We start from the raw sequence: 17,567 nt of genomic DNA, 5'->3' as shown, positions 1-17,567 counted from the left end.
CCACTAGCTCGCCGTAACAGGAAGAGAAGAGACTCGTCACACACTCCCCCTAAAAAAACCAACAAAAAAAACACAGCGACTTCACAAACTCGTCCAAAACCCAAACAAAACCCACCACTCAGAATTCAAACAGTCCAAGTAAGCGAACTTATTCCAACTCTGGATCCTTCCCAGTCTTATCAGCTCTCCAAGTCCTTCTAGCAACCCCGGCACCTAGGAAGCAAATTAAGAAAAGAACAGAGACACAAAACAGGGAAATGGAACAAATCCTAACACTAGACTATATGAATACGAGATAAGGCATCAGCAGTTACATTCTCTGAACCTTTAATGTGGCGAATATCTAGCAGGTATCCCTGTAAAAATAAGCACCACCTCATTAACCTCTGGTTTGGGTTCTGTAACGAGTGAAGGAAAACTAAAGGGTTGTGATCAGTAAAAACCACCAGGGGTCCCTCAGACGAACCCACGTACACTTCAAAGTGTTGTAAAGCCCAAATCAAAGCAAGCGCCTCCTTTTCAATCACCGAATAATTCAGTTGATAAGAATTAAACTTCCTAGAAAAGAATCCAACCGGATGATCAACTCCATCTTCGTAAGTCTGTAACAGAACGGCACCAGCACCCACATTGCTGGCATCCACTTGCAATCGAAACGCCTGATCAAACTTTGGAGCTTTCAAAACAGGATCCTCTGTAAGAAGGATTTTAACTTTTTCAAAGGCTTGCTGACAGACCCCTGTCCAACAAAAGTCTACTCCACCCCGCAATAAACTTGTCAGGGGGGCCACCACAGTAGAAAAATTTCTACAAAAACAACGATAAAATCCCACCATTCCAAGAAATCGCATAAGTTCTTTCTTTGTGGTAGGTGTAGGGTAGTTATCAATCGTTTCCACTTTTGCACGGACAGGGCGCACTTGGCCTTGGCCAACCACTTTCCCCAAGTAAACTACGGTAGCCTTTGCAAACTCACATTTTAACAAATTAACCGTCAAATTTGCCATCACAAGTCGATCAAATAGTGCTCTAATTTGTATAACATGTTCTTCCCAAGTTTGACTATACACAATGACATCGTCCAAGTACACAGCGCATCCCCTCAAGCCAGAAATCACTCGGTTCATTAAACGCTGGAAAGTTGCGGGAGCATTTTGCAACCCGAAACTTATAACATTGTACGAAAATAATCCTGATGGAATAATGAAAGCAGAAATTTCCCGAGCTCTTTCAGTTAAAGGCACCTGCCAGTAACCTTTTAATAGATCAAACTTGCTAACAAATTTAGCATTTCCCACCTGGTCAATACAGTCCTCAATTCGAGGCAATGGAAATGAATCAGGTTTCGTTACGGCATTCACCTTTCGGTAATCCGTACAAAATCTGAATGATCCATCAGATTTATTCACCAGCAATGAGGGAGAAGCCCAACTCGAAAAAGAAGGTTCAGCAATATGATTTTCCAACATATATTCAACTTCCTTCTCTAATTGTTGCTTTTTATTTGCAGAAACTCGGTAATAGCGCTGATGAATTGGAGCCGAATTTCCTACATCAATGTCGTGTTCAATAAGACTTGTACGAGATGGAGTATCAGGAAATAGTGCAATATACTCAAAAATCAGATTAATCAAATCGGTACGCTGCCCCTCTGTTAAATGACTAAACCGTTCAGACAAAGAACGTAACGCTTCTGAATTGTGTAAACGACCCTGAAGAATAGAATCTCCAGGATCAATCTCATCCTGATCCCCACCTATCATAATGGAAGTGGTTGCCAACTCAGCATCACCGCAAAAAGAATCTGTAAGCAACACAGATTTAATACTAGGATTAGTTATATCAACGTCGTCTGGACTTATTTCAGTGTCAACAAATTCTTCAGAACCATAAAAAGGCTTTAACAAATTTACATGACACACTCTAGTCTTCTTTTTCCGATCTGGCGTATTAATCACATAATTAAGATCCGAAATTTTACGAGCAACAGTATAAGGACCCACAAATTTAGCCTGAAATGGTGATCCCACAATAGGTAACAAAGCAAGAACTTGATCACCCAATTGGAATGAACGCAATTCTGTACGACGATCAAAAAGTCGTTTCATCCGATCCTGTGCTTTACTCAAAGATGCTTTTGCCAATTGACAGGCTTCGAAAATTCGTCTGCGAAAATCACTTACATACGCTAAAAGGTTTTTTGGTGGATCAGCTTTTTTCCAATCTGCAGTCAAAATAGACAAGGGGCCCCGCACCTCATGACCAAAAACAAGGTCATTCGGACTAAATCCGGTACCCTCCTGAGCGGCTTCTCGAGCTGACATCATTAACCAGGGTAAACCCACTTCCCAATCCTGATTCATCTGAACACAGTAAGATCTCAATAAAGACTTTAATGTTTGGTGAAACCTTTCCAGTGCTCCCTGACTTTGAGCGTGATAGGCACTGGAAAGATTATGTTGAATATTAAGCCGTTTCAAAACTTGACCAAACAAATTGGAAGTAAAATTACTCCCCTGATCAGACTGAATAACTCGTGGTACTCCGAACACTGATATAAACTGGGTCAGTGCTTTTACAACTAACCTTGCGGTTATCGAACGTAACGGGTACACAGCTGGATATCTAGTCACTTGGCACATAATCGTAAGCAAATATTCATTCCCTGCCTTTGACTGAGGTAATGGCCCAACACAATCCACAATAAGATGGTCAAAAGGTTGACTAATAGCAGGAATTGGATACAAAGGGGCAGGCTTCATACACTGATTTGGTTTTCCTGTAAGTTGACATGTTTGACATAACTTAATATAGTTCGACACATCACGCTTCAACTTTGGCCAAAAAAAATGTCTCAAAAGCAACTTATATGTTTTTTTCACTCCCAAATGTCCAGAGCTGTCATGAGCCGCTTTTAAAACAAGTTTCCGAAGAGACTGAGGGACTACAATTTGTAGAACCGGATCACCAATCACAAATTCTCCGTGCGGCACCCACTTCCGGACCAACACATCTTCCTCTATATAATACCCAGAGGGAAGATTTACGATTTCATCATACGAGACAACTCGATCAAACAGTTCAACAAGCATAATATCAGCCTTTTGCTCTTTAATCAACTCATCGCGTGACACAGACAAGAAAGAAGGGACTTCTAGAGGTGTACTTAACTTCTCTCTAGTTTCAGATGTAACACCAGCGGGGATTTTACTCATAGACCTGGTTATCACGCACGACGGAAAACCATCCAAAGAACAGGTAAAAACATCATCACTCGCGTCAACCATCGACACAGATGGTGTGACCACCAAATTCGGTGAAATATTCTGCCAAACTCGTTCACCAGCCAAATCATTTCCCAAGATCACCTGCACTCCGTCCACAGGCAAGCAGGAACGCACAGCAACTTCCACCTCTCCCTGGATTAAGTCAGAATGTAAAACAATTTTATGTAATGGAACAGATATCACATTCAACCCAATACCCCTAATCAACACATTGTTCCCAGTGTAAGAGTCATTTGAAAAAGATAATATAGACTCTAGGACAAATGTCTCTGATGAACCCGTGTCACGGAGAATTTTGACCGGTATATCTTCCATCGAATTTACCAATCTGACAGAACCATCTGTGATAAATGGAGAAAATGTTGAACAACGTAACAAGGAACTCTTCTGTACATTATTTACTTCTGAAATAGCCAAAACAACAGGTTTTACTGAAGATGACTTAGATTTCAACAATGGACACTCATTCTTCCAGTGACCAAACTCATGACAATAATTGCAGACGTTTTCTCTATCGTTTCCTCCCACAAAGCCAAGACGCTGTTTGTCCGATATACCACCAAAAGGTTTTGGAGGTCTATTAAAGTCATGCCATGACTCTCTCTTAAAATGTTCTCCAACATTTTTGTAGCCAAAAGAGGTTTTGTGAATCAATGAAAATTCATCGGCTATAACAGCCCCCTCATTTGCGGTGTCGGGTTTACGCTCACTAATATATGTTGCTACCCGCTGCGACACAGAGTTTTTAAATTGTTCAAGCAAAATCAACTCTTTTAAATCATCTAACGTTTTCACGTCAGAAGCTGCACACCAACGATTGAAGTGAAGTGAAATATCATGTACAAACTCAACATGCGTTTGACTATCGGTTTTCTTCCAGGACCTAAATTTTTGCCTATATGCCTCTGGGACCAACTCGTATGCCCTTAATACAGCATTCTTAACAGTCAAATAGTCCTTAGCATTTTCCACATTCAGAGACAAGTATGCTTCTTGAGCTTTCCCTGTAAAAACCGACTGTAACATAAGCGTGCATTCCTCATCTGGCCAATTTCGTGCTTCTGACACGCGTTCAAACAACAAAAAGAAACGTTCAACATCTTTCTCGTCAAATTTAGGTATCAACCTCATATTAGTCACTACATCAAATTTACACGAAGCCAAATCACGTTTTACATCTTCTGTTAAATGACCGGATTTGATCAGATCTAACCGGTAACGTTCCAGTTCAAGCTGTTGTTGTTGTAACTGTAATTTAGACATCTCAAGGCGATTTTGTGCCTCTAGCATTTCTTTTTTAGTATCTGTTTGAATTAACAACAATTGTTTTTGTTGTTCAAATGTCAGATGAGACACTGGTGCAGCAGCACTAACAAAACCTGACGCATCTTCCAAAGATTGAGATTCCAAAACTCCGCATTCAAATAACTCAGTCTTAATCACAGTTTTAATACTATCCTTTAGACGTTTATCTTGACTTGACAAACTAATTTTATAATGAGTTGAAAGTTCTACTAACTGATCTTTAGAAAAATCATCCAACAGAACTTCAGACGGAGCACTAATAAATTCCTCAACCTTTGAATCCATGATAAAACAAGAGTAGCCTACGGTTAACCAATTTACAAAAATATATCTGAGGGGTAGAAAGTGGATACACAATCCCTCTAACTAAATTTCTAAATTATCTAAACATATCCCTAATCTTCGTACAGTTACTTGCAGCGGGTTTTTATACACTGTAAACCAGTGTTTGAAATGGCAACCGATTAACAAGTTACCATCACAAAACACGGACGTGTTCCCGAGACAACTGCTCTAGCTGCTTTCACCATACAGAAAAAAACAAACTAAAATAAAAAAAATTCGGAGCATCCCGTTAAGGATATCCCGGACGAGCCCCCACATTTGTCACGACCGGCTCAAAGCCGTGGCAAATGAAATGGAGGACACAGTGATTGGATTGCAAAAGAAAATAACTTTTATTCACATAATTAGAAAAATGTATAAAACAATAAAACGTGGTCGTCTGTAATGCCTGACAAAGGGCATGGGTGTAAATGTATCAGCCAGAGCAAACCAAAATACTAACCAAAGAAACTAACCGAGCCCAAATCAAACATAAATCGAACACAAAGTAAACCGGAGGAAAGACCTTTCTGTGTACACCAGTCAGTCTAAACATTTATAGAGGGATGAACAGGTGGACATCGTTCCGTTGATGAGTCTCCTAGCCACACCCACTAGCTCGCCGTAACAGGAAGAGAAGAGACTCGTCACAGGTCAAACATGTAGTCCAGCCCTAAACTCATGCCACTGGTTGTGAAAATGTTGCTGGGGTGAGTTGGTTGGGATGTTAAAACAGTGTTAATTTGACACTTTTTGAAGCGTCAAAGTGTCAGTCGCGTAGCAGCCAATACGCTGATTTCACGCAGCCGCCATTATGAAATCGAAAGCGAGGCTCCGGTGGGAAGAACCCCGAAGTACAGATAGACAACAATGCCTTGGACTACCAACCTGAAGCTGCTGCCGTGATTTACACTATTGGATGTTAATATCCAATATAGGATATGTATATAGTTCGTTCCTGCTTCTTTTTTTTACGTTCTGAATTATATATAAAAAAATAATTTTATTTATAAATGAATTTCACTGTATATAGTCTAAAGTATGAAAGAAATGTATGTACATTTTTAGAATAACTAATTTCTACATTAAACACAACAATACGCCATCTCATTCGCGACTCTCCTATGATTAAAGGCGACACTTCCGGTTTTCTTCCCACCGGAGCGATTTCAAAATGGCGGTAGCGTGAAATCAGCGTATGGAGGGACAGAAATCTCTCAGATTTCATCAAAAAGATCTTCATTTGTGTTCTGAAGATAAAAGAAAGTCTTGCAGGTTTGGAATGACATGAGGGTAAGTAATTGATGACAGAATTTCCATCTTTGGTTGAACTATCCCTTTAAGCTGGGATACAAGAAGGTGTTGTGTCAGCCAGTGAAGGTCTCCAGACTGATATTACCTGTCAGACCGCTTTTAGACATCAACTCCTTTGACTGACAGCTCACCTGTGGCAAGTTCGATGAGACTGAAAACAGCGAGCAGCCAAGCACCATACCGAACACGGTTTAAATAAAGCTTGAAAGACAGAGAGACAGAGCAAAGGAATAAAAAACAGTGCCAAACTGAAGACAGAAGAGATAAGAAAGGGTGATGGAGGACAGCGAGGGGTATGATAAAATTTGTTACCCACAAAGAATAAAAAAAGGCAGCTTGATCACTCCACAACGTGAAGGAAAGAAGACAAGAGCACAGAAGTCGCTGTGGTTTATAAAACGGAGCCTAAGGGAGCGTTCAGCAAAAGACAAGTTTGTTTTTTTCTTCCCGCCGAGGCAGCGAGGATCGTTCTCTCAGGGGAAGAGCAGTTGGGTTTCCTCTGCCATTTCTAAAACGCTGCGCTTAGGCAGTGCAGCACTGAAACTGTTGCCTGTTTGTGTGTCTGCTGGACATCTGATCCGCTTTCTCTCAGCTAGGCTGGACCGTGGGGGTATTAAAACTTGTAAACAGCGCTCTGCCTGTGCAGCTCACTGTTGCCTGGCAGGACTATAATGGTAATGAAGCCTTCAGCAAGGTTGTCTTGCCTCACACTGTCAGGGGCGACACAACGCCCTGGTTAGGGGAGAAAGAGGAACAGATGGAGCCTGTGTGTGAGAGTGTGTGTGTGTGTGTCACATATAAATACCTGTTTGTTTTAAACCAGATGCTTCCAAGTATGTTTTTCAAACCTTAGTTTATATTGTTATGTTGGTGTATGAACACACCTTGAATACAGTGACTGAAATGGTCCAGATACTGTACACTACATGTGATGGTAATGATATTTCTCACTTTTTGGGGAAAAGTCTTGGACCTGCTAAATGTTAGCTAGCAGCTAACTTTGAACCTATAAAAATAATGCAAAACAAATTTGAAATAATTACGGGATGATAATACCAGCAGCATTGGAGATAGATTCTTCATGAAAATATGATAGTGAATTTAACACTGTAGGAAAGAGTAGGAAAAAGTATGTTAAAAGATGCAATAAAATAGTTTAAAAAGCCAGAATGACGGTAAAATGAACAACGTTCAGAAAATGTGAATAGTCAACCTCTGTCTGATCATTTGGACAGGTTTGAATGGTTAAATGAATCAACAATAGATGGAATTTATGCCTCTAATGCTTTAAAAATAAATTTCAAGTAAACTAGCTAGTGTGATCACATCTATCAGTGCAGAATCATTTGAATTTTTTCGTCCAAATTACATTTTAAATCAATTGAATAAAAATAATAAATTATTATATAACACTACCATTGTATTTTTTAAAGAAGGCTCTTATGTTCACCATGGCTGCATTTATTTGATTCAAATATACAGTAAAAACAGTAATATTGTGGAATTTTCTATTTGAATTTATTTTTAAATGTAATTTATTTCAATGTCGCATGATCCTTCAGAAATCATCCTAATATGCAGATTTGCTGCACAAGAAACATTTCTTATTATCAATGTTGGAAACTGTTGTGCTGCTTAATATTTCTATAGAAATGGTGATATTTTTTCAGGATTCTTTGATTCTTTGAAAAGAACAGCATTTAATTGAATAACATAAATGTATGTACTGTTTAAATGAGTTACTGTTAGTGTATAAATGTGTTTAAATGCATTACTGTTAGTGTATAAATGTGTTTACTGATTTTTTTTAAATCAATTTAATGCATATCATAAAAAATCCAACCGACCCCAAACTTTTGAATGTTGGTGTAAATCAGCCATATACATTTCTGATAAAACACCCTATGTTACTGAAGATCAAATGTTGTCATAACACATGCATAATGAATCGTGATTGGTCTTTATCACGTCTCCCCTGAAAAGCCATGCAAATCTATTTTTCTTATTTATCCATCTGACAGAGAAGTAGCTTGCCAGAACTGTACAATAGCAGCCGTGAAGTACAATGCTCACATGGTCTACTGTTCATTGATTTTTCTTCTTCTCTTTCGGTTTACAAAAGACCGCCTGTCAAGCATACATCCCCGTGACCCGTGCGGTGAGGGGCTTTTCCTTCTTTTGAGCAGGAACCTTGAATGCGTTTCTACTCTGCCTGAGGACACGTGGACCGCTGCGATGTTTCTACACGACAATTCCCTCGGTTTTCCCATTGTTGCCACAATTCCAGCACTAATGTCCTGTCGACATGGAAATGACTTACACTTATCAGCCTGCTTCTCTTTCGTTTTATTCCTTCATTCCACGACGCTCATTTGGCATTAGCATTTAAACTATTGCGCTGAGCCGCCTTGCAGTCAGACGCTGAGAAGTCGCAGCTATAGCGTGTTAGAAAACACTAGGCGGGCTTCAAAGCTTTTCCCTCGGCTGGTGTATTAGCAGAAAGGATGTGATCTGATAAAGGCCTTTAATTCGCTGCTTTGAAAGGAGTTTACTGAAGTTTTGCTCATTTACATGCCGCCTAATATTCCTTGTGCACAAATAACGAGGGAGATTACCGAGGGCTGAACGTACACGTGAAGAACAAACCATTAAAAGCGTGAAAAGCTGCCTTTGTCAAATCTCATTTTCTGATTCTATATTATTTTGTTGCTGCTATGTAAATGCCGTGTGCGAGGAATAAGAGTTGAGATATAAAAATAAACCAATTATTTTCCCCTGGAAGTCAAAGCTCCTTTGGTCATTCAAACTCGGGAAAAATTCGATCCATCTGCAAGACCTCGTGCGCACCTTAACCTTACCCGTGTTAAAACTGCTCAATTTGGTCCAAGTGCTTCGTTTTAGCAGAAGAAACAGTAAAACAGGGCCATAACGACTAAGCGCTGCACTATAATGTTCTTTCACCTTTGAGATTGCACTCTGTGTATTGGACAGCGCTGTTATTACATGGAATTTTACGAACTAACAACAAGTAAATGGATGGATGCGAGTCCAGGGTGTAACACTAATGCTGCATTAATGAGCACTTGTTCCTAAATCTGTAGAATTATGGGAATTGCGTTTAGCTCCTTAATGGCGTGTCAGAGAACTGTAATAATGAAAGCAGTGTGAGAGGAAGTTAGGGAGGGGTAATCATCAGTAAAAGGGTGTTTTAATACAGCTGTGAAGTCTTTTACCCTTCCTTTGAGTTCCTCCAGCGTAGGCACAGGCTTCCCCTTCTGATGGCGGGCCGTAGGAGGAGACTGGCCGTCCCAGTCCTGGAGCTCCTCAATGCTTTTCAGGTAGAGCAGGGCTTTCAGGCCAGTGCAGTAGTCCTCGATCACAGTGAAGTCCTGGTTTTGTACCGCACTGCACACCTGTGGGAATACGCAAGTTGAACCAGATTCTTTAATAACGGTTCAGGTCGGAGCTGTGGTTTAGTATTTAGTCCACATATGGGCAATGCAAGTTCAAATCTGACTTGCAGCATTTCCCAATTCTTGTATGCATGTCCTCATGTCCTTATATGCTATAAATAAAATGGCAAAAATGTCTTAAATAAAAATCACAATACACCTCCACATACACGCAACATCACGACAGAATGGCACCATCTTAAAGCTGCTGTAAGCATATATATTTTTAATACCACATTTAAAATATTTCTACAACCAACAAATATGACTGAAAATAGGTGCACTGAGAATTCAAATCTCTGTGATAGCCATAGAATCTGTAAATAGCACAAAAATAAATATTAAAGTAAAAAATGAAATTAAAATCATTTTTTAAAAATAAATAAATAAATTAAAATACAACAATAATAAATAAAATAATAAAATAAAATAATAAAATAAAATAAAATAAAATAAAATAAAATAAAATAAAATAAAATAAAATAAAATAAAATGTTTGGAAGAATAATTTTTGCTGCTATTTTGATACCATCAACATTTTGGAAGTTACACAACATTTTTGGAACACCTTAAGGTGAAAAATCTTTGGGTCTGCGGCAGTAAAAAAATTAAGTAAGTAAACAACAACAACAAAATATATATATATAAAATATAAATATTTTTTGTAAATATAAAACAAAAAACAATAAAAAAAAATACAAATGTGTTTTAGAAAACATGTTTGGAGACTGTCATTATTTCTACAGATCTCTTTATTTCCATCATAATTTTGGAACACAAAAGAAGAAATGTTGCATGTACTGACCACTCTTTCGCATACAGTATAACGAAAATCCATTTACAGTACATGCAGCATCTTCTGTTTTGCAAAATGACCAATTGTCACTTTTTATTTATGATACGTTTTTTCATAATTGTGCTTGTCAGTCTGGATTTACTTGAGTAAATTAGTAAATAAAGGCCGCATTTTAATTTCTAGGTGAGATATCCCTTTAAGTTGTAAAAATGTAAGGTTTGTAGGGTTCAAACCTACAATCCTTCAGATACCAGGTCCCACCAGTAACCACTAGGCTGCATGCACACTAACAAAACCCATAAAAATAAATAAACTGTATGCACACATACACATGCACATCCAGAGAGAGAGAGAGAGAGAGAGAGAGAGAGAGAAATGAAGGTCATTAAAACATGTGCCATCCTTCAAAAGACAAACGTCAGCATGCTGAATCAAAGCAGTACTACAACGCACATGGTCTGAAATGCAGAATACAATTGACCTTAAGAGAAATCTAATTCATTCTCTCATTACTGGCAGGGCAGAGACGAGTCCGATAACGCAGAGCTTATGCTCACTCATCAACCGCACGTCAGCGCGCGCCCGAGCCCTTTCCATTGACTCTCTTATACTTCTGTAGCTCAGAGACTGTGATACGTGCGGGGCGCTTGAAGCCTGGCTTTGTGCAAGTGTCTACGGCACTTCAGATGGCAGTCACACCGCGTCTTAAGGAAGCAGATAAGACACGCTTATCTCCTGGCGCTATCACCGATCTGACATCAGCCAGAGTCGGGCCGAGAACTGCCTTCTTTCACAGGATTAGCATTCAGTCGCTTTGCAAGTCTCACAGCTGGTTCCTGACTCGACACGTAGACCTTTGGATCTCGACTCTCTCGGAGTTTGTATCTGATATCTCGCTTTTAGTTTTAGGATTGGGTTTGATAAAAGGTTCTTATTCGTAGCCAGTTCAATTTTTAGATTGATTTTCATTCCTTTAACAGTTCTTGAAGGTCTGCAGTCCTCCATCGATACTGATGAAAAAGCGCACTAAAATACTATAGACTGTCTTGCAATGCTCCTGAAACTGCTTAACCATATCATATCATATCATATCATATCATATAGGCCTTTTTGAGATAGAAACTTGCATTTTTGCTGTGATATCTTGAATTTTAGGGCCATTCTAACTGCATTCTATAGGCTCTTTTACGCAGTAATCTGTTGCCCTGATGTTCGTCACCAATCAACTGTATGAAATGTAAGAAGAAGTACTAGGTCTGGTGTGGGTGAAAAATTATTTTAACGCGTTATATCGAAAGCCCTATAGTAACGCTCAAAAGTTTGGAAGCATTACTATTTTTATTGTTTTTGAAAGAAGGCTCATCAAGCCTGCATTTATTTGATCAAAAATACAGAAAAACTGTAATATTGTGAAATATTATTACAATTTTAAATGATGGTTTTCTATTTTAAATATAATTTATTCCTGTGATGCAAAGCTGGATTTTCAGCATCATTACTCCAGTCTTCAGTGTCACATGATCCTTCAGAAATCATTCTAATATGCTAATATTTCTAACATTCTAATATTTTTTGAAACCTGTGATAATTTTTTTTCAGGATTCTTTGATGAATAAAAAGTAAAAAAAAAAAAAAAGCATTTATTTAAAATAGAAATATTTTGTAACAACATACACTACCGTTCAAAAGTTTGGGGTCAGTCATTTAAAAAAAGAAAGAAATTAATACTTTTATTCAGCATGGATATGTTAAATTGATAAAAAGTGATAGTAAACATTTATAATGTTAGAAAAAAAAATCTATTTAAAATAAATACTGTTCTTTTTAACTTTTTATTCATCAGTGAATCCAGAAAAAAGTATCACAGATTCCCCAAAAATATCACGCAGCACAACTGTTTCCAACATTGATAATAAATCAGCATATTAGAATGATTTCTGAAGGATCGTGTGACACTGAAGACTGGAGTAATGATGCTGATGAAAATGTAGCTTTGCATCAGAAAACAAATGATATTTTAAAGTACATTAAAATAGAAAACCATTATTTTAAATTGTAATAATATTTCATAATATTACTGTATTTTTGATTAAATAGATGCAGGCTTCTTTCAAAAAACATTCAAAATAGTAATGTTTCCATACTCCAATGTGTTGCTTAGTGAGAAAGGAGGGGGCTGCAAATGGAATCATTAAGGGACCCAAATCGTTAAGTGGAATCGGAACCAAATCATTACATTCCTAACAATTCCCAGCCCTATTCCCTCCTCCTCACGGTCACAAGAAAGACTTTCTCAGGGGGAGGGGGGTGCAGATCATTGGCCGTGCTGCGTCATTTGTATATTTAAAAATTAAATCCCACGCGGCATACCTCATGCTGAGAAAATGGAGGCATTTACCCTGGCTAGCGCATCTCTGGGAGATATGTTTTCATTATAATTCTAATTTGCATAAAACTTGTTTCTCTCCCCGCATATGCCACAGTTCGTATCTACACATCACAAACGAATGTTTGTTTTTTTGAACGAGGCCAATTCAGGTCGATGTTGTTTCACCTTGATTTAACATCAACAAATACGCGAGTCCACTGATGCCTGCCGCAGTTTAACAATTGATTCGTAATTATTGCAGTTAACAGAGCAGACGGCGTCAATTGGACAGCGTTTTAACAGGTTTGTGAGGATCAGTGGTCCTACGGAGGAAGGATGGGTGGTCTGTTGCTCATCAAAGAAAAACTATGAATAGACACATATGCGCCAGAACCATATTTGTGCTAAAAAAAAACCTAACAAGAGCTAACAAATGATTCATTAGGATTAAAAGAAGAGCAAACAAAACGAAACGGCGTGATCCTATGTCTGATGAGGCCGTAAAATCCAAGGCTTGTTGCTCTGTGAGTCGCTGCCCATTATTGCTTTTCATTTGATGCAGAACATCAAAGCTATCCTGACACGGAGTATTTAGCGCTAATGTGGCCGAGTCCTGAAATAAATTTGAAGTGAGAATTTCTAAGTAGTTTCCAGGCAATTGAGACGGCAGGTCCTTTTTATCTGCGCTGAAAACTGTGGTGGTGCATTGATTTCGACTCCTTCTGAGATCTCAGACGCTTTTAGATCCAGCGCTCCTGCTCTTTCCATCTCCCTCTACCCTCATCTTGCTCTCTCTCTCTCTCTCTCTCTCTCTTTCTGTCTGCTCTTTTATTTCCTGCAATAAAATCCTGGCATTTAGCCGTGCATCTCCCCCCAAAGAGATTTAGTTTGGCATCCAAATGTTACAATGACTATGCATGAAGCTCTTGTCCTTTTTGATTCGCACCGATTGACCAACACACCGGGAAAATACGAGCAACTGATATTTTGTCTAGCGCTTCAGGTAAAAGACTGCATCTTTATGGAAGTCACTGGAAGTAAATACGTTTCACAAGCCACTGAACCAGAGGACTATATTTAGTCAATACAGTCTAGTTTGGTATCTAACAAGTGGATGCAACCTTTAGCCTTTTTTTCTACAGATATAAGCATTTTTTTTGTTTCTTTTTTTTTTTTATGTGTGGTCGCACAACTGAAAATGCATGTGAATTTAAAGGGATAGTTCACCCATAAATTAAAATTCGGTCATCATTTAGTCACCCGTATTTCATAAACGTTGCAACATGGCCTTGTTGTATTTTTGGCATAAACATATATTCGGTCAACAAACAACAGTATTGTCATTGCATTTTAATTTAAATGTAAAGCTTGTTATTTTAAAACCCAAATAAATACAGGAAACATTGCAGTTTAGTCCGGTTTTCCTTAGTAAAATCTTGTTTTATTGACATTTTGAAGCTACTTAAAAATCCTGTTTGTTCAGAACATTTCCAATATTTTTATTTTGGTTGTATATAATTAAATTTGTATTTCCAACTTAAATGTAGTTTTCACCAATTTGCAGTTTTTATACTGATAATTTTTTTGTCTTCAAATATACACGGTAAAAAATCATATGATCAAAAAGTTATGCCAACATGTTTGTACAGTACATTGCTTAAACTCATCAAAATAAGTTAAGCAATTTTAAACTTTTTTTACAATATACAAAATTCAACTCATTTTTTAAAATCAGTTTAATGTAATTTAAGTCGAAATTACTTAAACATATTAGTTGATTGTACTTTTTTTTTTACAGTGCCTTGCACCACGTTCTAGCTACAATATTTTTTACATTTCACATCTAGAATGTTGTACTAGATTCAACATAACCACAACCAAAGCAACTATAAAAACGTTTTTTTTTTTTTTTTTTTTTTTTAAGTGAAAACACATTATATTGATGTTTTGAGGCTACTTAAAGTCCCCCTGTGGTGAGAATCAAGCTTTTAATGTTGTTTATATGTCTATGTGGTGTTTTTAATATGCTATAAGACAAACCATGTACAAATTCATAAGTCAACACCATTGCTGAGTATTTTCTCTTTAAAACTGCTGTGAACTAAAGACAGTCTCAAAAACGCGGTTTGAAATCGCTGGTGTTTCTGACGTCACAAACTGTAACCAATCAGATCAACGTGTGATCGTCAACGAGTGGATCTCTGAGCTGCTGTGAGTGAGTGGAGGCGGGGATCATTTGCATATTCATGGTTTCGCGTATACTAAATGAAGCAAGGGGTGTAAAGTTACATTCAAGCTATTTTATTTTTATTTATATATATATATATATGTTATTTTGGTGATCAAAGATGTGTTTTAAGGGATACAATTATTACAGGCCAGGGGGACTTTAAAGAAAACCAAAAAAATAGGCATTTTCACAATGTTTCCCTAACATTTTATTTGATTATATGAAAATAAAATGAACTAAAATGATCTACAAGTTGATCTACAATTATCTAAGTACGTAAACAGTATGTCATGTTCTGAATTTTACATCTAGAACGTTGTACTAACTGCAAGCAAACAGCAACATCGTAAAAATGTGGTTTCTGAGGCCAACTCTAACCAGGCTGCTTGTTGAAAGCTCGCTTTGTGTTGTTGTAGACAAATCTTTTGTTTTACACCCCTCTCTACGGAAACATTTAGCAGTTTGAAACGAAATTACAAAATCCTGATGCTTTCTAGGCCACAAGTCATTTTTACTACTTGATGACGGTCTCTTTATTGCTGCTCGCAACTGTTTACATGCACCGGGAAGGACCCAAATTACAGTGTGGATCATTAAGATTGAACCAGCTCTGCCATTAGTGAAATATTGCTCCATTGCCCCCAAAGACCTCCCTATGAAAACGCTGTCCTGATCTCCTACAGCTGCCACTAAATGCAGCTATTTTACTGTCTCATTATGACAGGCGAAAATCTATCATAACAGCCCAATCTTATTAAAGGAGCAGACATTATACTTTACAACAACACCGTGAGTGTGAACGTTTGACATCGTTTCTTCAGTAAATGAAAGTCATTTGACTGTGTTAAGCTAGTAGCATTCCAAGATCTTTGGATTTTTCTTGAATAGTAACAGGCGCTAAACACAGGTAGGTTACTTTTACACTATCATCACACATGAAAGTCAATACGGCACCATGAGGAGCCCTGGATCCCCTACAGGGTGATTGCAAAGCGATGTATTTGGTAATGAATCAACTAAAGAGTATCGATTGACAAGGGGGTCACATTAGCTGCGGTAGAATAAAGTACATGCTCGCAGAAACCCAGTAACGTTTCAGCGATGTGGGTTATTAGCTCGCCTGGTTTGTCAAATAATGCTATGTAATTTGAATCGAGAGTTCAAGACAAAAAGGAACAAGCATTTTAAGGCAAAGAAATTCTGTCATTATTTACTTACCCTCATGTTGTTCCAAACCTGCATGACTTTCTTTCTTCTGAGAAACACGAAAGAAGATATTTTGAAAAATATCTCATTGCTTTTTGGCTCTAGTGTTATCTGGACCTTAATATTTTCTGTGTTCTGCAGAAGAATTTTTTTTTCTTTTTGGGTGAACTAAGTACATACATTCCATAAGCACAAATGCTGCATAAAAAATCGCATACTTATACGAATACGAATACTTGAATAATGGCAAAAAACAGTACACCAAGTAGTATGTCCGAATGCATAGTGAGCGAAAAACAGTAGGCAAAAAGTACCCGGATGAGCTACTACTTCCTGTGAGATTCTGAGGTGTGCATACGATGGACACTTTACTTTCCCATGAGGCCACTGTTGTGAATGATGGTGAAGCGACGCAACTGACACCGTATGTCACATGACAACGACAACATGGCAAATGTACAGTAGTACGTCGGAATTTCATTCATACTACACACATTCATACTAAATAGAACACACTTTTTTAGTTTCAAACCAAATATATTACTATACAATATAGGGATGCACCGAATCCAGGATTCGGATTCGGCCGAATATTGGGCTTTTTAACGGGGTTCGGTTTCTGCCGAACCTCATAATTTTTTTCCACCGAACCGAACCCTAGGCTTGCACTACGCGCGCTACATCGAAGTCACCGATCAGTGAATGACATCAAAGTACCGCGTGAACGAATAGAGAGCAGACGGCTCCATGCTTTTGAATTGCTCTCGCGGAGTCGCGGTACTTGTCATAAACTGATCTGTCTGTGCAGCGCTCAGGTTCAAGTCGAACAAGCCTGTAGTGTAACGCGTTGTGTCAGGAAGAAAAATAGGGATAGCTCACAGCTAAAGTTATTGCAGAGGCCAGACAGACTCACGGAGGCGACTGGCATCTCGCAACTCGCACTTTATTCCACAATCGAACTTGTGTAACTGTCTGTCACACGTTCTACCATCCACAGCGTTACTTAACAAAATAAGGTAAAAATGAGCATCAAACAACTGAAATAAACTGCATACATGGGCATGTGTTCGAGGCGCACGGCACATACAATACGGACTGCCGTGCAGACAGTTTTAACTGAGAGCGCGCAGTTCTTAAAGGGGCCACACCTTATTTCCACTCGTTACAGTAGGTGCACCGTTCAATGCATTAGGCTGTGAGAAAGTGAAAATGGAACTCGTGAGCAGAAAAAGTGTTGTTTGGCAGTACTTTCAGTGAAAAGAAGGCAATTCAAGTCGAGCTACAT

At 38.3% G+C, this 17,567-nt stretch overlaps 1 protein-coding gene across 1 annotated transcript in view; it reads right to left on the bottom strand.

Annotated features, from left to right (window-relative positions):
- Nucleotides 1-17,567, bottom strand: part of dpyda.1 (dihydropyrimidine dehydrogenase a, tandem duplicate 1) — a 190,950-nt gene that overhangs the window by 10,875 nt on the left and 162,508 nt on the right. The window contains 1 exon segment of the mRNA XM_056249222.1: nt 9,464-9,643. Within this exon segment, the coding sequence (XP_056105197.1) occupies nt 9,464-9,643 (180 nt within the window).

Source organism: Rhinichthys klamathensis, unplaced genomic scaffold (assembly GCF_029890125.1).
Source record: "Rhinichthys klamathensis goyatoka isolate OS25496 unplaced genomic scaffold, OSU_Roscu_1.1 h1tg000059l_1, whole genome shotgun sequence".
NCBI classification, from domain to species: Eukaryota; Metazoa; Chordata; class Actinopteri; order Cypriniformes; family Leuciscidae; genus Rhinichthys; species Rhinichthys klamathensis.
The sequence above is the reverse complement of the archived record's forward strand: the minus strand, read 5'-3'. Positions and strand labels throughout refer to the sequence as shown.